The sequence below is a fragment of the Rattus norvegicus genome, chromosome 3 (assembly GCF_021556685.1).
Source record: "Rattus norvegicus strain SHRSP/BbbUtx chromosome 3, alternate assembly SHRSP_T2T, whole genome shotgun sequence".
Classification (NCBI taxonomy): domain Eukaryota; kingdom Metazoa; phylum Chordata; class Mammalia; order Rodentia; family Muridae; genus Rattus; species Rattus norvegicus.
In genome coordinates, this window is record NC_141536.1 from 104908667 (window position 1) to 104930119 (window position 21453).

A 21453-nucleotide genomic window follows, 5' to 3' on the forward strand; every position below is an offset into this window, starting at 1 on the left:
TGATTGTAGCGGTGAATTAGTTAACCGCTTTGGCTCCTGGCAGGTGGCGCATGTGCTGCACCAGCCAAGAGCTCTCTGGATTCCTGAATGAAAGACACACACACACACACACACACACACACACACACACACACCAGCTAATTTTGTTATGCCTTGACTAGCTCAATGGTTGGGCATTTCTAAACCTCCCGTCAGCCAGCACATTCTCCCCCGAGGCAGTCCTGACTTAACACCTCTTAAATCTATATTGTATATGATGCCCTGGTTCCTTCTGGGTGCCCTCCTTATCTTTGCTGCCCAGGATGCTTCTGGGCAGCCTTTCTGGGGACTGCTTTCCATCTTGTACCTACATGTTGGCCCTTACTCCCTCCTGTTCCTTCCCAGTGTGGTCTGTCCTAGTCTCTCTTCTGGCAGAGACCCTATGTTTCCTCTCCCAGGAACCTAGAAGTTGCCCACCCGCCTCCAGCCATTGGCTGTTGGCTCTTTACTAATCAATCAAAAACCAATTGGGGACAGGGACCTTCAGCATTTGGACATGCAGGTTCCCAATTTGGGGGCCGGATCAGGACAAAGCATTAGAATCAATTCCCAACAGATGATCCTTTGATGAAGTTGAGTGTAGAGTGTGAATGTGGTTCGTGCATACAGACCTGGCTCTAAGTGACCTAATGCTGTGCCTCCTAGGAACCTGGAGAAACTAGAGAGCTGCCCAGCAGAGAGCAGCGAGGCTCGGTAACTCAGCATAGCTGTGTGTAGAAATGTCATTTGAAAGCTACAAGTTGGCAGTTCAAGGTGAATGCTCTCAGTCCTGGCTTCTGGGTGAGACAGTGCTCACATCTTAAACAAGGAATTATCTAATGTTAGGGCTTTTTTCCCTCTGCCTCAAATTTTTTGGAACTTCAAAATGTTATAGTGTGCCCTGTTAATATTGAGAAGCCATGAAATCTACATGGCATAATTTGCAAGGTGGAAAATAAAAGGGAATTCTACTGGGCGTCATTAGACCTCTCATCTGTGCATCACCTACATGCACAGAGGCACAAACATGCAGCAAGCCCATGCTTGAGAGGGACTCTGGTTCTCAGAGCCAGAAGAGTGTCTGCTATATGGTATATGCCTTTACACTATAAAAAAAGACCAAAGAAGAGTTGTTGTTACATTTAGCGTCTTCTAAGTGGAGCAGTAAGCATGATGAGCCCTTATGAGGGGGAGAAAGCAGGGTCCCTGTGATGTTATCATTGAGCTCCTCCTGAGAGCTGGTGGCACAAACGTGAATTGTTAGAGCAGTGTGCAAGGCTCATGAAAGAGGCAAAACAGGTCAGTGTCCGTGCGATTGGAATGAGTGGATAGGTCCAAGAGTGTGGCAGACAGAGTAGTGCAAAGAAAAACCAGGAGAGGAAGGAAAGGAAAGTGGGGCCTAAGCAGAGAACAGGGGAAGGTAAGGAGTCTCTGAGGGAGCTGCTGAACAGAGCCTGGGAGTTGCCCCTGCTCAGGACCACAGTGAGGAGGTCAGAGGTCACAGGATATTCCAGAGACCAGACACCCAGGATCAGGAAGTCCCTGGGAGAAGACTCATTCAGTTGTCATCACAACACTCGGCCTTTAAAATCGGGAAACAACGTGCTGCACTCTGTGTGGGAAGCAGTTGTTGGAGTCTTCATTGTCTTCCAACAGGGAATGATTCACCGGGATTTGAAGCCTGTCAACATTTTTTTGGATTCTGATGACCATGTGAAAATAGGTGATTTTGGTTTGGCAACAGACCATCTGGCCTTCAATGTGAGTATTTTTTTTAAATCAGACTATGCCTGTAAATGACCTGGGTGCCTTAATAATCCTGGAAATACAGAGATGGAACAGTGATCGCCTGTGCCCTGCCATGTCTCCCTCTGCTGTGAGGCGAGTCTGAAGAGACAGGCAGTAAGTGTGTCTTAGGCTCTGAATCTTAGGGACGTGAAGTCATTGGTCGATGAACAATGTTTAGGTAAAAGGCATAAGATGCTTTATGAGATAATTTGGCAGTTGGGTCTCCTTATGAGGCATATGACAAGCTTTGCATCTGAGGAACTTTCCACTGGTTTGCAAAAGTGAGACTCAGTCCTGGACAAACACTGGCTCTGACGTTACAGATTGGTTTAGCATACAGAGCTAATGGATGAGCGGTGTAAGGAATGGTGAGATGAGAGTACGGAGAGGAGGAGATGTGTGGCCACGCAGAACAGGAAGTGTTGTAGACCCAGTGCTGTGGCACTGTTGAAGCATTTCATCAGTTAAACCTAGGAGTTGAAGACCAGCCAGGCCTCATAATGAGACCCCCATCACCCAAAGGAAAATAAGAGACTGTATAGCAACAGTGTGCTGTGTATGGATCCTATAAGGCCAGGCAGTGGGAGGCCAGCAGGCCAAAGGCAAGGGCAGAGCCCAGGAGGACTAGGACAAGGATCACCAGAGAAGCTAAGGGCCTAGGTGAGCAGACTTGGTTGTTTGAACATCCCATGTTCTGACTGGCTGAACCTGTAAAGTGTAGAAAGTCTGACATATAAAAAGGAAGTCTTTGGAAAGTTGGGCAGACTTGAGTGCCAGGGCTCTTTTTAATTATCATAAGCTGGGTTTTAGGTTCCATGATCTGTAGTAAGTGCAGCTCATTCCAAGACTGTCAGAGAAAGAAAATGAATTTAGATGACAGGAATGACCATCAGGCTAATTTAGCAGATGAAGTTAGGAGCAGAGTGAGGAGCAGAAAAGAGCTGGGATTGAAGGTGGGTGCCATCTTCCCAGCACTCAGAAGGCAGAGGCAGGAGGACTATTTCAAGTTCCCAACCAGCTTAGGTTGCATAAGAAGCTCTAAGGCCGGCAGGGCTACAGAGTGAGGCTCTAACACAGCACAGCAAAGAAATGAAGAGGGACAAAAAGGACTGGCTCCTGCCCAGAACAGAGAACTGATAAAGTGTATTGAAAAGCGCTGAAACCAAGACAGATAACACAGAGAGAACCCAACTAAAGAACCCAGTGAGGTGCTGGGAAGTAGAGAGGCTCTACAGTCTCACCAATCTGCACACAGCCTTATCGCTGCCGTGTGCCCTGGCCTTGTCAACTCATGCCTCATCTATGAAATGTGTGGACTCTAGGGCCTGCTTCAAAGACTGAGCAGCAAAGGAGAAGCGAAGGCGAGTGATGGCGCCTGGAGCATGTCCTCGTGCTCTGGACGGCTCGGTTGCTTCTCTGCTGCTGTGATAACACCCTCTGGCCCAGGCAGTTACAGAGGGCAAGAGTCCATGCTGGCACAGCTGGAATAGCTGGCAGCTGGAACAAGCAGGAAACGGCTCACTGAGATGAGTCTTTCAAACCCTCTAAGCCTGCCCCAGCTGCAACTTCCTCCCGCAAAGCCACATCTCCTAGGCCTCCCCCAAATAGCCACCAACTAGAGACCAGTATTCAGATGCAGGAGGACATCTCCTTCAAACCACCAGACTTGGTTTACAGTGTGACCGTTAGGGTGTGGGAAAGAGGGCAAACTATCCAGTGTGTGCTTCAGCAAGGGACAACGGGGCCAGGTTAGTGACCAGCCTTTAGAGAAAACAAAATAGCAAAAGTGATATGGAGGAGGTTGCATCACTAGAAAAGGTAGAGCAATGGTTTGTCACTGTTTTTAATTCTCTTCTGCTTCCTGATGAACAGATTCTGTTCCTGGGGCTTGTGGGGTGAACATGAATTGATTTCTATAAGAATCTGGATATTTATGTCCTGTGAGAGCCATCCAGTGAATTCATCTTCCTCTTGCTTTCACTGGGTTTCCTTTGAACTTTGCACGAAAGAGTTAACTAAATATAAAAAATAAGTAAATACATTAAGTCAAAAAGCATGGTAATACTTATTCAGAGGTCCCTGTTAGCTTTTCAGTCTTCATTTAGAAACATATGAGCCATTTCCATGGGATGCTCTAAGGTTTAATATATACTCCCTGTGTTTTAGGCTGAAGGTAAACAGGACGACCAAGCAGGTGATCATGTGATTAAGTCAGACCCTTCAGGTAAAGCCTTTATTTCATCCATGTGTTTAAAAAGAAGACCATAAAACTTCTCAACCTGAAATCTGCCTTTTACTTATAAAAAACTTTATTCTGAAACAAATTGAAATTACTGTTTAAATAGTTTTTATGGAAGTTTAAGGGTTTTTTTCCTTTTACTATGTTAATTACTCTTAAGAAACACAAGCACTATCATTAGTAGAACAATGGTAATGGTGGTCTCCTGGGGGCCCAAAGCTGTGCTTTGACCAACTCTAATTAGTCCTGTAAGGTTACCTCAAGACCTGGCCTTTCTGGGGTCCTATCTTGTCCTAGCCTTTCTATGTAAGCAGAGACCTTTGTGTGAGGCAGTGTGGCCAGCCTAGGGCACAGATCAGTCACCTGTGCAGTGTTCACTTTCCTCCCCGGGGTGGGAGGGACAGGACTGCAGATAACAGAGCCAGCCCAGCTTTGCTTTAAAGAAGCCCTTTTGTTCTGGGCCAGGACACCACTCAGCAGGTAAAGTTGCCTGCCACTGAGCCTGATGACCTGAGTTCAGCCATTTGAGTCCAGAGGGTGGAAGGAATCCATGAGCTCCCACAAGTTGTCCTCTGGCCCTCACATGACATGCCACAGCATGCACACACCCACACAAATAAATAAAGATAACTAGGAGTTAGGAGGAAGCCCTTGGTTTTCAGTTTACTTTAGCTGGAGCTAGGGGTGTAGCTCACTGCCACTCACCGAGCATGCCCAAGACCCCAGGTTCAGTCCTGAGCACTGTGAAACAGCAAGGACGGACAGCTCAGTCCCCAGCTGGAATGCTCTCCTTTCCTCCATAGGCCATTTGACTGGCATGGTTGGCACCGCTCTGTATGTAAGCCCTGAGGTCCAAGGAAGTACCAAGTCTGCGTACAACCAGGTACTGTGTGTGTGTGTGTGTGTGTGTGTGTGTGTGTGTGTGTGTGTGTGTGTGTGTGTGTGTGTTTGGAGGTGAGGAGGTGGTGTCTCAGAGTGAGTTACAAGCAGAAGCATCAAGATAGTCACACAGGGTTTAGCGATCAGCTGAAGTAGGAACAGCCATTCTAGCCAGAGCATGCAGCAGTGCCCAAGGGCAGCAACTGAAGCTGGCACTGCTGCAGAGGCTGGCACTTCCTCCATCCATTAGGACTGTGTGAGCTAACCTCTGTACTGTTCCCCTCCCCAGGTCAGGTTCATAGGGAGCAAGGCAGCCACTTGAGTAACAGCTGCGTTCCCAGCCCTTGCTGAGCTGACCCAGTGACGGTAGAACCCATGACGAGCAAGGAAGCAATAAGAGAAATGTCCTAAATTAGGATGAGGCCCATGAAGAACAGAATTGAGTAGCAAGGCAGTAGTGGGGCCTGGCAGACATTCAGAATTGTTTCCTTCAGCTCTAGGCATCCAGCTCTATTCTAGGCAGGTGCTCCACCATCAAACCACATCCTGAAACTCTCACACGGATGCCATTTAGAATAAAGGATGAACAAGATAAGTGAAGGCTAGGGACATGGCTCAGTTGGTAGGGCACTGGCTTGGCATGTGACAGGCTTGGTCCTATCAGTAGCACTGAGAAGCCATGGGTAGAGCATGCCCAGGAGGGGAAAGGGCTGAAGCAGTGGAAATAGCAAGCATCAAGAAGGGTCTTGGAAGGTGAATACATTCTGTACAGTGGGGTAGCTACAGCTTATAAAAATGTACAATAATTTTAAACATTGCAAATGACTAGATCTCAAATGTTCTTACCAGAGAGAGGGAGGGAAAGAGGGAGAGATGGTAACTATGTAAATAGATAGTCATGTTAGCTTGACTGTGATGGTTATTTCTGGGTGAAAATTTTGGATGATTTGCTTTTAAAATTATAGGTCTAAAACCTTGTTTCAGAACAGATCATCAAGTTCCTTAACTAAACCCCCAAGCTCCTGGAAATGCCACTTTGATATCAGAGCCCTCTAAAGGCAATTTCTGTCTTCCCCACAGAAAGTGGATCTCTTCAGCCTGGGAATTATCCTCTTTGAGATGTCGTATCACCCGATGGTGACTGCCTCAGAAAGAATTTTCGTTCTCAACCAACTTCGAGATGTGGGTGTCAGATATGTTTGATGAATAAATTTCCAGTATCCTCAGTCTCGTGTGGAGATCAGAACTCAAAGCAGGACTTTTTCCTGGTATTTATAAAATAGAAGAGGCTATCAATTGTTGATTCAAAAAAAAAATGGTCTTAGCTGATAGCCCAGGCTAGCCTGAAACATGAGATCCCCCTGTCTTATCCTTCTGAATGGCTTGGATTACAGATCCATGGCACCAAGCCTGGCTACCTTTTCTAATTTTAGTGACTCTCATTAGCTGATTCATGGTAAAATAATCAGTTCTGTCGCTTTCAGGGAAATGTCTTTGGGACAAGGAAGGTTGCTTCCTTTGAGTTGCCAACATTGCAGTTTTGGTAACTAAAGATTGTCAGCCTATGTTGTTCTGTGTTCTAGTGTGAGAAAACACACCTCTGTCAACGTGCCCAGTGTTGAGAAACAGTTTTGTTTGCTTGAGGCGAGCCAGCCTAGTCTACATGGCATTCTAGACCTTATCTTCTTACCCCCTCCAAAACATAAAGGTTTATATTGAATGGATCTGGTTTTGTAATGCCTAAAGCAAATCTCAATGACCAGAAGTTGAAATGGATCTGAAGTCTGGAGTCAGACCTCTGGGGTAGAGAATCTGCTGAACCTGCCACATGTGTGGCTCTCAGTCACTTGAGCTGCTTTTCCCCAGTGAAATTCCCACTCCTGTGCTTGGAATAAACCCTTGCCTCAGTTGCTGTTTGTGCTCATAGGGATGAGTGTTACAGGGGGCCCAGTCAAGGGTTCCCATGACAACGGGGCATTAAGAAAGTGGAAAGTAAAGTCTGGGCAATCTGAACTGTTATTCGTGAGCCAGAGGTCTGGAGAGCCTTTCTCATCCTTAGGGAGCAACAGCAAGCCTAAGTGCTTGTTAAGTTAAATCACATATATCAAGCCAGGCCTGGTGGGGCATGCCTACAGTCCCTGCGTATAAGAGAGAAGGAGCACGAGTTCAAGGCCAGCCTGGACTATGCATCAGCAAGACCCTGTCCACACGGCACACTAATAGACCACAGCAGTGCACACACTGTGGATGCTCTGAGGATACCTTGACAGCAGCATGTGGGTAGCAGGTGATAAGGCATAGATGAACCGAAAATGACTCTGCCACTCACCTTAGCTGGGATGGGTCTGGATGAGGATGTCCTTGAGGGCGTCCCTTTCTGTAATCTTGTTTTTTCATTTCAGGAATTTATAAACTGTCAGTTAATCTTGTAGCTGAGGTCCTGCTTATCAGAAAAACAGGGGCTTGGAGGAATGAGTGGGATTTGGATTTGCCCATTCTTTTTAGTTTGTTTGCTTCTGAGTCTTCTGGCCTCTGGCTTGGCTGTGTCTGAGGACACCCGTGACCTTCCACCTCCCAGTTTTCCTCTTAGGCCGATGCTTTCATGGAATCTCACCTCTTTTCACCATGTGCTTCACTAAATTGCTTTGTGTTTATGTGAAACCCTTACATTTAATTTATTCCTTATGCCGACTTTTATTGACAATTATAGTCATGGCAAAAATCTCTTATTGAAATTATCTTTTATTTAAACTTAAAGGAGGTGATTTGCATAACGGAGGCCGTCACTTGGGTAATGTCTGTGTTAATAGACTGTACTGCATAGTGAGCACAGGGCGTGGAGACGGTGTCATGTTAGCAAATCTTAATTTGCTCTTTGGTTATCTTACTGTGCTGAATAAAAGCTTTGCCTGTGGCAACCTGCCAAGCGCTTGCTGATTTGAATATAATACTCTTTTAGCCCACGTCACCCAAGTTCCCAGACGACTTCGAGGACGGAGAGCATACAAAGCAGGTAATTTGCTGAGGCCTTAATTGCTGCGTCTTCAGTCTTGGGTTTTAATTACTGTTTCTCTCGGTTTTCAATTAGTAATCTTCTGCCACTCAGTCTCTTGTGTTCAAGGAACAACATGGGGGGAAATATCAAAAGACGGAGCTCTTAAGATGTTGCTAGGCTTGAAATGCACTATAGAAAGGCCCAGGTCTGACAGCAAATTAACCCACTCCAGAGCTCTTTGTGTGCTCAATTGTGCCTTCAAGTGTTACTTGGTGTGTTAGTTACCACGGGCTTAGCTGGGAGGAGACGCTTTTACCACAAGCTGCGTTAGATAGAACTCAGGACTTACAGGCAAAAAGTTACAATCTCTGTCTCACAGTTGAAGTAATGCAGGTTGTGCAGGGAGGTCTACAGTCTGCTCCCTGGGCAGTCTGCTCTTACAGGGCTTCGGAATTACTTGGTTTTATAGTACCAGGGAATCAAACATAGGGAAGTGCCCCACCACTGAACTATCTGTGCAGTAGCTGTCACAGTATTTCACAGCAAGGTAATTTCCCACATACACCATAACCATCTGTGTGTGTGTGTGTGTGTGTGTGTGTGTGTGTGTGTGTGTGTGTGTGTGTGTCACCTTAAGCGAACACTGGCACCCAGACCATCTGAGAGCTCCTAAGTGAGCTGTGTGCCATCTCTGGTATCCTTTCTTCTTCCTGATGGTTGTTTGCTGTGGTGAAACCTTCACTCGCTAATACTCATGTCATAGGGAAATTTCTTCCTTACATTGACTGTTGTTGACAGTGAGAGTCAGGGCAAACGTCTCTTACTTAAACTGTAAGCATGGAGAACAGGAACATAAACAGAGCATGTCAGCATCTGCAACTTCTTATTGACTGCATGGCCGCTGGCCTTGCCACTGCACATGTGTAAGATTTTAGTTTTTCTTTCCTGTGAGATAGGTAAGAGATATCTTTTTATTTCTGTTCGAGTAAGCTTCTATACTTCGATGTGTTTAGCATGACACTATTTAATGCTAACAGGGTCATTCGGTCACCTCTATTTAATTAGTAAAGAGCAGGCTGGTGCCTGTTGTAGTTATCTTGTCAGCTGCTATTTCCCATTTGGATTAGTCATTCGCTGTGGTTTTGGGTGTCATAACTATAAATTCTCACTATAGATAGGGTCTCTCTACATACTCCTAGCTGTCCTAAAGCTCACTATGTAGACCAGGCTGGCCTTGAACTCACAGAGATTCACCTGCCTCTGCTTCTACCACACCCACCAAAAGGTATTTTAAAAATACATTGAGATGTTTAATACAATCCACCTAAAAATCGAAATTTTCTGTTCACAATTATTCTGCCAACTTTTTTTCATAAATTCTTGTTGTAAACTACAGGATTGGCACATGTCTTTAATTCCCGCATTTGGGAGACAGATGCAGGTGAATCTCTTTGAGTTCAAAGCATGGTCTACATATGGCAAGTTCCAGGCCAAGTGGGCTGTATACTGAGGAGACTGTCTCTAGAGAGAGAGCCCTTAGGGAGCCTTGTAAAGGCTTGTGCTGCTTCAGGGGGTTCTCGACTGTGGAGGCAACAGTGAGAGCGGGAGGATTCCAGGGGACAGAATGAGTAAACACAGAGGAGGGAAAGTGAGGACCAGTGTGCTGTGCAGTAGAGGTGCTGCCGTGTGCTTTGTGTAAGCACTAGCATTAGGCGTGGGCTCGTGGTGTTTTCTAGGTGTCTCTTCTTCTATACAGTCATTTGTGTTATAAGACTAAGCTCAGCTTCTGTGTGCTTTGCTAAGTTGAGGGTGTTTTTGATTGTTGGTGAGGAGATATAAAAAGGGCCCTCTCCCTTTCAAGGAATAAATACTCCAGTTACATTTATGCACAAGTCTGTGGTCATGAGGCACTGATGGCGCAAGCAGAGATCTCGGCAGTGCCAACTGAGCATGGAAAGTACCCTGAATGACCGCCATGGGAGGTCCCTGAGCTTCACCTGCTGTCTCCTTACCAGCTGTGTGCCTGTCACATTGCAGAAATCTGTCATCTCCTGGCTGTTAAACCATGATCCAGCCAAACGGCCCACAGCCATGGAGCTGCTCAAGAGTGAGCTGCTCCCCCCACCACAGATGGAGGAGTCGGAGCTGCATGAAGTGCTGCACCACACGCTGGCCAACACGGATGGGAAGGCCTACCGCACCATGATGAGCCAGCTCTTCTGCCAGCACAGCTCCCCCGCCATAGACTACACCTACGACAGCGACATCCTGAAGGTGGGCTGCGTCAGCATGTCGTGTAGTTCCCTAAACTTTTAAATTTACTCTTTGATAGCTTCTATGTATGTCTGTGATGCATTCTGATCAAACTCATCCCTCAGCCCTTTCTTATCTTCCTCCCACCCCTAATACCCTTTCTCCTACTAAATGCTTGTCTAACCTTCATGTCTTATGTTTTTATAGTTTTTTAATAGCACTTATGTAAGGGGGTGGGGCACGCATGTGTCATGGTACACATATTGTGGTCAGAGGACAACCTGTAGGAATGTGTGTGTCTCAGGGATTGAACCCACACTGCCAGGCTAGGCAGCAGATGCCTTTACCTGCTAAGCCATCCCGTGTCTGTGTCTCTTTGTCTTGTTTGGGTTTTCCTTTGTGATCTACTGGGTTTAACCAGCTATTCCTGCACTGTAAGTTCTTGGCTTAAGTTCCCAAAAGCCCCAAAAAATGCATGCAAACTGTGTGACTGCATAGTCAGGGAAGAGCTAATAATCACTCTCCTGATCCTCGATCCTTCCCACTCTGTGCCCACCCAAGAGACTGAGAGGCAGAACCCATCTCAGATGTCCAGCCAGGGATGCCCCAGCGGTCAGATGTGCATGGGGTGACACAGTGGCTCCCAGCTCTGGCAGACAGCCTAGGAAGCTCAGGTGCAAGGTGCCCGGCTCCTCGGCCCTTCTGCGCCTTCAGCTGTGCGTCTCAAGCGTCTTGAAAAGCTTCCAGACAGTGTCAGAAGAGTAGTCAAAGATGCCATCTTAGGAGCCTCTATTATTTCACTTCTAAAAGTAAAAAACAAAAATAAAAATAAAAAAAAACCACAGGAGCCCCTGAAATAATTTAGAGAAATGTTTAAAAAGTTGAGTGAGTAGGTAACCAAGACTGGCTGTCCTTGCCATCTATTTCTATATAGTTAGCTGTGGTATAATTTTAGAAGATGGAGTTTAGAGGAAACTATACATTTTAAGTGTGTATGATCATGTACACCCTGCAGACACTGAAGAGGATTGTGACCGGGCAACACAGTGAGCCCCTGTCTCAGAAACAAGAGCAGAGCTTGACTGTCTAGTAATAATCAGGTCTCTTTGTAAGACTACAACTAACTTTATTTTGTCTTTTGACTTATTTTTTATTTCTAAAATACTGTAATAAAATGGAATGAAAAGGAAATACCTTAAACAAATATCCATGTCTCTCCTCTAAATATGTCTAAAGAGACAGTCACTCCAGACCTCTGCTGTGATCTTGGGACTAACTTGTGCAGCACCAAACACAAACCACAGAGGAGCGTTTCAGAGGAATCTTGGGTTAGGCTCTGCTGATGACATTTAATCGGTCTTGTTTTAGGGCAACTTCTTGATTCGCACAGCCAAGATCCAGCAGCTTGTGTGTGAAACCATCGTCCGCGTCTTCAAAAGGCATGGTATGTCTTCCCTGAAAATCACTCCTCAGAGAGTTTTCTAAACATCATTAGAAAGTAAAGTGTGTGCACACAAGCATAAGAACCTGAGTTCGGTCCGCAGCACCTACCTCGGCCTCACACATCTGCAACCCCAGCAGTAGGGCGGGACACAGAGACAGGAAGATCCCCAAGCTCAGTGGGCAGACAGCCCACTCAATACACTCAGGCTCAGTGAGAGCAGTTGAGACAGACACCTGACAGCAACCCATAGCATAAGTGCAAGCACACATGTACAAACCCATGCACATGTGCACACACCAACACAAACACATACCCCATGGGTATACACACACACAGAAAGAAAGGAAAGCCAGATGTGGCTGTAATCTCAGCACTCAGGAGGCTAAGGCAAGAGGCTTGAAGCCAGCTGAGGCAATATAGTGAGACCCAGTCTCAATAAAAGAGAGAATTTACTATAGGTAGATTTTGGTATGACCGTATTAAGATCCATTTATAAGCAGTTGGCCCAGCTTGTTGAAGAGAAACTGTTAATTATCCCCACCTTGCTACTAAAATACATTTGGCTCATAGATAGAGTCTTACTAAGTCACAGACTTAGCCCGGCTCAGCTCTACGTGGATCCATCTGGAACATTATTAACCAGTATTGGGAATACTAGGAATAGTGTCCCAGGGGCAGCTCGCTCGCCTGTGTGCTTGTGTGCATTTTGGGTTGCCTGAAGGAAGCACAGACCCGAGGCTCAGTGGCTCTCTCTGTATTTTGGTGTAGGAGCTGTCCAGCTGTGCACCCCGCTGCTGCTTCCCCGAAACAGGCAAATATATGAGCACAACGAAGCCGCTCTGTTCATGGATCACAGTGGCATGCTGGTGATGCTTCCTTTCGACCTGCGGGTGAGCCGGGATGCTGCTCCGTTAAAGAATCCCCTCCCAGACGCACCACTACAGGGGAGAGACGTTGAGGAAATTACTAATCAGAGTAAAAGCAGTGTTAGAGTTCAGTAATGTCTGATCCTGTATTGCAGGAACTAAGGTCCACAGAGCAACCTTATAGCAAGTTAACCTCAACTGGGACAGATAAATGTGGTTTACTTGCCAGCTAGCTCTTCAGTAAAAGCCCAAATGTTACTATCTAGAGCATTTAATGCTTGCAACAGCTAATTGGGCGTGCTGAGTTTTGTCCATATTCTCTTTCCTGTGATCCCCAAAGCTCTCTTAGCCAGCAATATCTCTTAGTCTTTCATTCCTGTGGCCTTGACTGCTAGCAAAGCCATCCGTAACTGCACTCTAGACCTGAGGAAAGCGTTCAGTGAGTTCATAGTCAGAGTTCTGTCCCTAATGTACAGAAGCCACTTACAAATCAACGCAAGGAGAGAGTGTGCACTTAGCATGTGCAGTGTCCTGGGTTCAATCCGCAGTACCGAAACATCTTTAAAATCCGAATAGAGACGAGGAAAGCACACAGCCAGGCAGGCTGTAGAATAACAGTTAAACTCCAAAGAGTGCTGACACGCCAAGATACATATGGCTGTGCACATGTGCTTGCCTTTAACTTTACACAGAAGATACAAAGCTTTATATTATTCAGATATGGCCAGGACTCTTGAGAACATTAATTGCTAACTTTGTAGAAAAGTAATAAAAGAATGAAATGAATGAAAGTTTCCAAATTTCTTTTTAGTTTTTTAAAAGATGTCTATATGTGTATCTGTGTAAGTGTATGCCACATGTGTGTGCGCATGCCCACAGAGGCAGAAGAGGGCATTAGAGCCCCTAGAACTGGGGCTATACACATTGTGAATCACCTGTCATGAGCACTAAGAAGAGAACTCAGGCCCTCTGGAGAAGCAAGAAGTCCCTTAACCACTACTCCTTGAAATCTTCCAAAATTTGATTCTCATTCATATTCTATGAAATGGCAATTCTACTTCTAGAGTTTGGGGGTTTTGTTTTTTGTTTTTTGTAACACAGTATATGAATCTTAAAAGGATGTTTATGTAATTATATCGAGAAAATTGAAACCCATCATGTTTTTCTGTAGGAGAATGATTATATGTCACTTAATATTGTGGAATATTAAGAAGCTATTAAAATGTAGCTGGGCATGGTGGCTATACATGCAATCCCAACATGTGGGGGTTAAAGCAGGAGGATCACAAGTTTGAGGCTAGTCCAGATTATGTACTGAGACCCATTTTAGACAAATGGGGAGCTGGAGAGGTGACTTAGCAGTGAAGAACACTTAGGCTCTTGCAGAGGACCAGATTCAGTTCCCAGAATCCCCATGGAGTGGTTCACAACTGTCTATAAGTCTAGCCCTGGGATATCTAACGCCCTCTTCTGACTTCTGTGGACTTATACTCAGGGACACACGCATACATGTAAAATAAACTTGTTAAAAGACTACAGCTAAACTTGTATGTATATCAAATATTCATATATGTAAGGTTAAATACACACGCAGATTAGTATATCTGTAAACATTAAACATGTCCACAATATATTGATAGCTTAAGAAAAATAAGTTCCGAAGGAACTCTAAAATCCCACTCTTGTTAAAAAAGGTTTCTAAAACTGAAAGAAACTGTGTGCATGAGTTGCTGTTATGTGGCACGCACTTGGTTCATGTGTGCAATAAACTCACTCTTACACATGGGTAAGCTACCATGCACAACAGCCTGTCTTGGGCTGTAAGTAAGTTGTCGGGGAGTACCTCAAAGTCCTAGGAGGAGGGATACCATCAAGGCGTTTTCCTTTTTGCTTTTCCTCTTTTTATTTTTATTTTTTATGGCTTGTTGCAAAACAACTTTTGCTTTTAAAATGTAAGAGAATTTTTTTTCTAAATAATTATGTTTATGTGGGAGAGAAATTTGGGGGGAGAGAGTGAGCAAGCAAGAAGGAGGGAGGGGGAGGGCGGGACACTGGAGACCATGCGCAAATGCTCGTATGTGAGAGGTGCTTAGAGTGGAGCCAAGGGCCTCATTTATGCAAAGCAAGGGTTCTGCCCATGAGCCCTGCTCCCAGCCTTCCTTCTATTTTTTTGGCTTCTGGTTTTCTTTTAAATAAGCAAAGTAGCTTAGAATTACTGCTTGACAGAGGTGAATAAACAGCCCATCACCATCTGGACTGTTAGGAAGAGTAGAAGTCCAGAGGATTCGTAGCTGCACTGATTACTAGATGACTACTTTCTACCCACTAAGCCATCTCCCTAACCCATAAGCTACATCTTAAAAATCACAACTAACCAATAGCCTATGCAGGTTTCAAATGAGCATGATCGACCATGTTTTCGATAAAAAGATTTTTCTCAAACCTCAGAAATGCAGTAACCAGAGTCTGCAGTAGAGCCTACTGCGGCTGAAGCCCGCATGAGTGTCCCATGTCGCTAGGGTATATTTTAAAAGAAATGCATGAGCAGGCTATTCCGTCATTGTCCTGCATCAGAGTGTGCTGGCTGGAGATCTGGGTGGCAGTCTACGGGGCTACTGCAGTGGGTGCAGTCGGCTCCGATCTCACTATTAAGTGGGTGCCTGACCTTAAAGTGATGTATGGATTCTAGCCCAGCAAAGCTGTTTTAAAAACTAAAAGATTGTAGAACTTGGCAACTCATGACATGAATCTTTAAAACTTTCTTCTTTCAGGTCCCTTTTGCAAGATATGTGGCAAGAAATAACATACTGAATTTAAAGCGGTAAGGTGCATGCACTATGCTCCCCTGCGTTCGGTAGATGTGGGGACGAAATCAGACAAGGGTTTGGGGGTTGGATGTGCTTTTCTCCTGACACTTTCACACAGGGAAGAATTCTGGGGTTGAAGTATTGAGCAGCATGTGTCAGGGAGCCCAGCCCAGGCCTCCTTTGTCCTCAGATGACTCGAATGTCATAAGACATCTTTAGAAGAAGTGAAGCAGTCGGGTCACCTGACAGGCAGGCCTGCGTCTAGTCTGTGCTTTCTAATGATCCCAGGCAACATAACTAATGATATTTGCAAATGGTTTCTTAGGGGGGGAAGATCTGGCTGTTCTTGGTCTCAAATGGCTGCTTTTAAGATTTAATTGGAGAGACAAATGGTCAGTGGTCTCTGCGAAAGCTCCTCATGTAGGTAACTGAGTGGGAGCTGCTTGTAGAGAACGAGGTGACCCAGCAAGAACGGCCAGTGCTGAGACCCTGGAGCTGGGCAGCAAGGACAGGCTCTGTACCCATTTAGATACTGCAAGGGGTCAGACTCTGAGATCTTCATCAATTAGAACCGGTATGCTGTCAGTGGCATATCACACAGCATGTCACATCGTTCTCTGTGTGCTGTAAGGCCGCAATTACCAGTCATCCCTAAAGCATGGAGCGTCCTGTATAGGAGGCCATCACCTAATGTGAATTTGGTGTGACTTCTTCCCTCTCAGACATTGACAGTACAAGGCTGGGAACTGGGGTGTGGATTATGAGGCAAGACTGGTCGGGTTCACAGCTGACTTTGAACTCTTGAGCACAACACAGATTGTTTTTTAATCTTCATTCCTTTTCTTTGCCCAGCAATTCCTTATACGTATTTGTCTCCAATAAGCAGCGATCTAAGAAAGCTGATCTCTTCCTCCAGATACTGCATAGAGCGGGTGTTCAGACCTAGGAAGTTAGACCGATTTCATCCCAAAGAACTCCTGGAATGTGCATTTGACATCGTCACTTCTACCGCCAACAGCTCCCTGCCCACTGCTGAAACCATCTACACCATCTATGAAGTCATCCAGGAGTTTCCTGCACTTCAGGTTCCTTCCCCGCTATAATGCGTTACCTCGTCCTGCTAGCCTTTGCGGTGGCACCAATACCCACTGCCACCTCTGCTGAATGCTGGAGCAGATCATGGCTTTTCTGAAGCAACTGCAGAGAGTTTGTGGGTGACCCTTTAAGCGTCATCTTCGGCTCGAGCTTCTACCAGGACAGAATTATTCTGTTGGGATGGGGCATCTCTACCCATTCTTACAACATTCACCAGTGAGTCTGTTTCCTACGATGCTCTTGGCACACCCCTGCCCTGGTGAGAGCTCTCAGCGCTCTCCCTCATCTCATCTCTCCACCAGCTCTTACTCTCCACCTCTGATGAGGACTGCTTGCTGCTCTCCTCACAGGCCCTGCCATTCCCCACTGTTGGTCATGGATGTTCACTTGTCTAGAAAGTCGTCTCTCATCCAGCCATGGGTCAGACCCTTCTCCCAGGAAGCCTCTCAGGGTTGGCTGGCTGGTCACATTTTTAGTCTCCACCCTCACAGCTCTTGACATGAGGCCTCCATGTGATCCAAGCATGTGTGCTCATTCAAGGTAGAGCCCCTGGGCCACTTCTCCCTGTACCAGCTGTCCCAGCACACCTGTGAGCACTCAGGAATGATGACCATTAACTGCCCTCTCCAAGCCAGTTACCTCGATCTGTTTCCTTGTTCCTCCGTCTGTGTGTGCTCTTTTAGGCTCTTTAACTTTGAAGATCAACCTGTGTGTTTGTATGCATATTAAAGTATCACATTCTTCAACTATAACACTGAAGGTAGCAGATATGAAAGATATCCAGACAGTAGCAGCAATTGCCTTTAATCCCAATACTCAGAAGGCAGAGGCAAGCCAGCCTGGTCTGCAAAGCAAACTCCTGGACAGCCAGGGTTACACAGAGAAACTCTATCTATTGATGGATGCTTGATGGATGGATAGGTGGGTGGGTGGGTGGATGGATGGATGGATGGATGGTTAGGAAAGAAACAAAAATAAACCAGGAGACAGGATGCTTCACTTTAGCTCTTCTGTGATGGTAGGAAAATAATTACCAGATTCCATTTGACCACATACTTCTATTGCTTTTATAATGAAGATAATAGTATTTTTCTCTATATTCTAGGAAAGAAATTACAGCATTTACTTGAACCATACAATGCTCCTAAAGGCAATACTCCTACACTGTGGGATCCCAGAGGATAAACTCAGTCAAGTCTACGTTATTCTGTATGATGCTGTGGTGAGCATTTAATTACTCTGACTGGATGTTGAAAGGCGATGATACTAGCCCATGATTATTCTGACTCAGGCAACCATAAAACTGCATGGAGAATTTCATCTCCTTTCATCTTTGTTCTAATGTGACCAAAGCAATTGTGGCTAAGATTTATTTTTATTGTTTCTAATTATGTGGCCGTGGGGGAGGTAACTGTGTGGACACTCTGTGGTTAGTGCAGAATGAATTGTGACATTCATTATTGTTATTTTTTTAATACACGGAAGCCTTGGCTAGTTTTTCATTCATCTAGCAGATTGGCTTCAAGGGTTCTGACTTGACTGGCTCTTTTCTGGGGATTTGTTCTTCCTCACAAGGTGCTGCTGCTGTTGGGCTGTGCTGGGTTCAGCAAAGTACAGATGGAGCACTGGCAGGACGCAGGGACTGGGAGGGAAGGTTGAAGCTCATTCTTGTTGCTTTTGTTTCCAGGAGGTCTTGTGGTTTTTGAAACAGGGTCTCACTATGTTGACCAGGATGGCCTTGAATTCATGGAGGCCTGCCTCTGCCTCCCAAGAACTAGGCATCACTTACGCTCCCTTTTTCTTCTCCATCAGACAGAGAAGCTGACTAGGAGGGAAGTAGAAGCTAAGTTCTGTAACCTGTCCTTGTCATCTAATAGTGTAAGTACCTTCTGATGGTGTGCTGCCACTGTCTCTTCATTTTATGATGTCAGGAAATGTCACCACGTTTCTGTAGCAGTGCGGTAGCAAGCAACACACATCTGCTGCTCACAGATGCAGCTTTCCCCCTTGAGTGTTGGTGCCATGGCAACCGCTGGGATTACAAGAGAGAAACTGATGCTGTGATCAGAGAGTGTCCTTCTGTGTGTCCTCCACATGCTGATTGTCCTGCTCTTCCGTGATTACTGGGTTCTTTCTTTGCATCCCTTGTAAAGCCTGCACTTGATACAGCCTCCCACTGAGCAGGCCCAGCACCATGCTGCCCTCCGAACAAAGCCTGTGAACCAGGGCACGGATTTCTGCAAATCCTCCTAAGCAGCCTAAGCTCACCCAAGGTCTTCTACTCTTCAGAATGGAATTGTGGCTCTTATCTTCCTGGAAATTTCCTACCTCTAAAATCTTCTTTTTGACCCAGTCAGCAATAAGGAGACTCTTAAATGGTAAACAGATCAGCTGTATTCTCTTACTGATGTCATTCAATCCATATCTTTGGGACAATCCACATTTAACAGAGTGGCTAAACAGCAGGAGAAAACAGAAGTTTATATATTTCCTCCATATTTGGATAAGGAAGAGTTGGTTTTAGTTTTCTTTTGCAGTGTTAAAAATTCAATCTAGAGTCTCTCATATGCTAGGCAATTACATTCTTCCACTAAACCCTACCCCAAGGGAAAAAATGTTTGATCTTTAAGCTTTTCCAGAGCAACTAGGCGTGTGACACATGCCTTCAATTCCAATGCTTCAGCGACAGACACCTTAGTCTGAGGCCAGCCTGGTCTACAAAGCAAGCTCCAGGACAACCAGTGCTACACAGAGAAACTCTGTCTCCAAAAATCAAAAAGTAAAAATAAGTTTAAAAAAATAAAGTAACTAGTCAGTGGTGGGGCACATCTTTAATCCCAGCACTCAGAAGGCAGAAGCAGGTGGATCTCTGAGTTCAAGGCCGGCCCAGCCTACCAAGTGAGTCCCAGGACAGCCAGAACTACACAGAGAAACCCTATCTTTAAAAACAAAGTAAATAAATAACTTTCCCAGCTTTACAGCCCTTGATCTGAAACTTTATCCATGATTTTATAGTGATAACAAAATTCACAGGTTCAGTAGACTCAAAGATGATTGTGGGTAGAGCAATGGAGTCGCTTACTCTCTGGACAGCTATTGTATGGCTGGCACAGTGCTGGACATAGAAGAATCTGCAAAGGGTCTTCACATATATATGCCTTCAGCTCTTTGAAACAACGTTCACGGGGCTTGCATAGACCATGGTTGAAAGAAACACCCATATTCATTTAGGGAAGATGGTCTACTTGTAATTCTGTTGTGAGATAAACACCATAGCCAAAAGCAGCTTGGAGAGGAAAGGGTTGATTTGGTGTACACTTCCGTGAAGTCAGGGCAGGAACCTAAGGCAAGAACTAAAGCAGAAGCCATGGCGGACGGAACCCTACTTACAAGCTTGCTCAGCCTGAGAGGCAATTCCTTGATTGAGGTCCCCTGGCCCTGGTGACTCTAGTTTGTGTCAGGTGACAAAAACAGAGCAGCATAGAAGGTAAATGAGATGCACGAGACTCAGCTTATAAATTGAGCCATGTTAAACCTTAAATATTTAATATTGGAGGAGATATTAGCGACCTAATAGCTTAAGGTTCAGGCATAAAGAACAATGTTTATATACCCTAAATATGCCAAAGTCCACTCCCATGTGCAGAATAATAAATAATAAATAATAAATAAATAAAGGGTATCAAGAATCTGGTTGAAACGGTGCAGATCAGTGACTCTCTACCCAGAAGGTTTTGTGAGCTAATGCCATATTTGAAAATGTCTCACAGATACCACGCACTGCAGCCTTTCCTTGTGGTCCCGAGCAAGAAGTGTATTTGACTAGTTTTAAAAGGAAAAAAAATGGGATCTAATAATAACATTTCATTCTTCACTATTTTAAAATGGTGCTCCAAGTATATTAGGGAAGTGGGGGATGGGCAGGAAGGTTCTGGTGTTCAGCCCCATCTTAGTTCACAGTGACATCTTGAAACCCAAGAGTCACCGAGATTCATCCAGTCACATGGGTGCAAAAGCTCCCCATTGCTCCTGCCAGGTTTTAATGGGGTAATTTCTTGGAAATGCTATTAGAAGGAAAAAAAAAAAACCACTTTCTCTTATTTCTCTTATTTTACTTACTTTGTACCAGGAATCAAACCCAGAGCTCCAAGCACACAGAGCTATATACCGCCAACCCTAGGAAGGAAACTTAAGTCAAAAGTCAAAAACACGAGTTTGTATTTAAATCCTTGTATCTTTAACTTAGAAGATTACAAGAAAACCACTTTTCTGTACACAGATTAAAGGTGTGTACCTTTAATCCCAGCAGCAGTGCAGCAGAGTAAAGAGTGGAACAGACCTCTGTGTGAGGCCAGGTCTACATAAGGAGTCCCAGGGCTATAGAGCAAGACCCTGTCTCAAAATAAAGAGTAAAATTAAAAGGGAAAAAAGCTAACTCTTAAGGATTTAAAGTGCAAATGACTTATGGTAAACTGATTACATTAAGCTGAGACATCACTCAGCTCCTTCCTGGGTTTTGTGAACCAGCCTATAGGGCTAGATGTGGCCTACAGTGTGGCATAGCTAGAATTTTGGTCTGATCTCCAGCTCGGCTCCTAGTTTTCTCTTGGGTACTATGACTGTAGTTACTCCCTCTTCCTCCTGCTGCTTGCTGGGGACTGGGGTCAGCCAGAGTTTGCCGTCCCCAGCACTGCTCTTCTCTGGAGCAGATATGGCAGACACAGAGTGTGTACCTAGCACCACGTATGAGCTGAGGGAATAGGAGCTCCAGAGGCAGGGCAGGAGGAGGCAGCCCCGGGCTCCTCGTGGGGATTACTCAGGCAGGGCAGAGGAGAGTTTCTGGCTAACTCTGTGAATATCTGAACAACCGGCATGGCCAGCCCCTCTCATTTGTTCACCAGTGGTCATGAAAATGAGGGTGTGGACGGTGGAGGGGAACAAGGTTTACAGTAGGGACGATGCCCAGCAGAGGCTCTGCCAGTGTCCGGTCCCCATCACTGCCAGTACTCAGCACTAAGTATATGGACTGTGTCTCAAACGTTCTGTGAGCTGCTTCCGAGTGGAATTGG

At 45.4% G+C, this 21453-nt stretch overlaps 1 protein-coding gene across 2 annotated transcripts in view; it reads left to right on the top strand.

Moving 5' to 3' along the window:
• Positions 1-21453, top strand: part of Eif2ak4 (eukaryotic translation initiation factor 2 alpha kinase 4) — an 85433-nt gene that overhangs the window by 48520 nt on the left and 15460 nt on the right. The window contains exons 16-27 of one of the 2 annotated variants that reach the window (XR_015680386.1): positions 1675-1779; positions 3973-4030; positions 4849-4928; positions 6005-6192; positions 7884-7937; positions 9957-10193; positions 11541-11616; positions 12385-12506; positions 15254-15303; positions 16206-16374; positions 17490-17606; positions 18197-18262. Coding sequence is in view for 1 of the 2 variants with exons in the window: in NM_001105744.2 (NP_001099214.2) it covers positions 1675-1779; positions 3973-4030; positions 4849-4928; positions 6005-6106; positions 7884-7937; positions 9957-10193; positions 11541-11616; positions 12385-12506; positions 15254-15303; positions 16206-16374; positions 17490-17606; positions 18197-18262 (1236 nt within the window). In the remaining variant the exon portion in view is untranslated. 2 annotated transcript variants of the gene reach the window in all.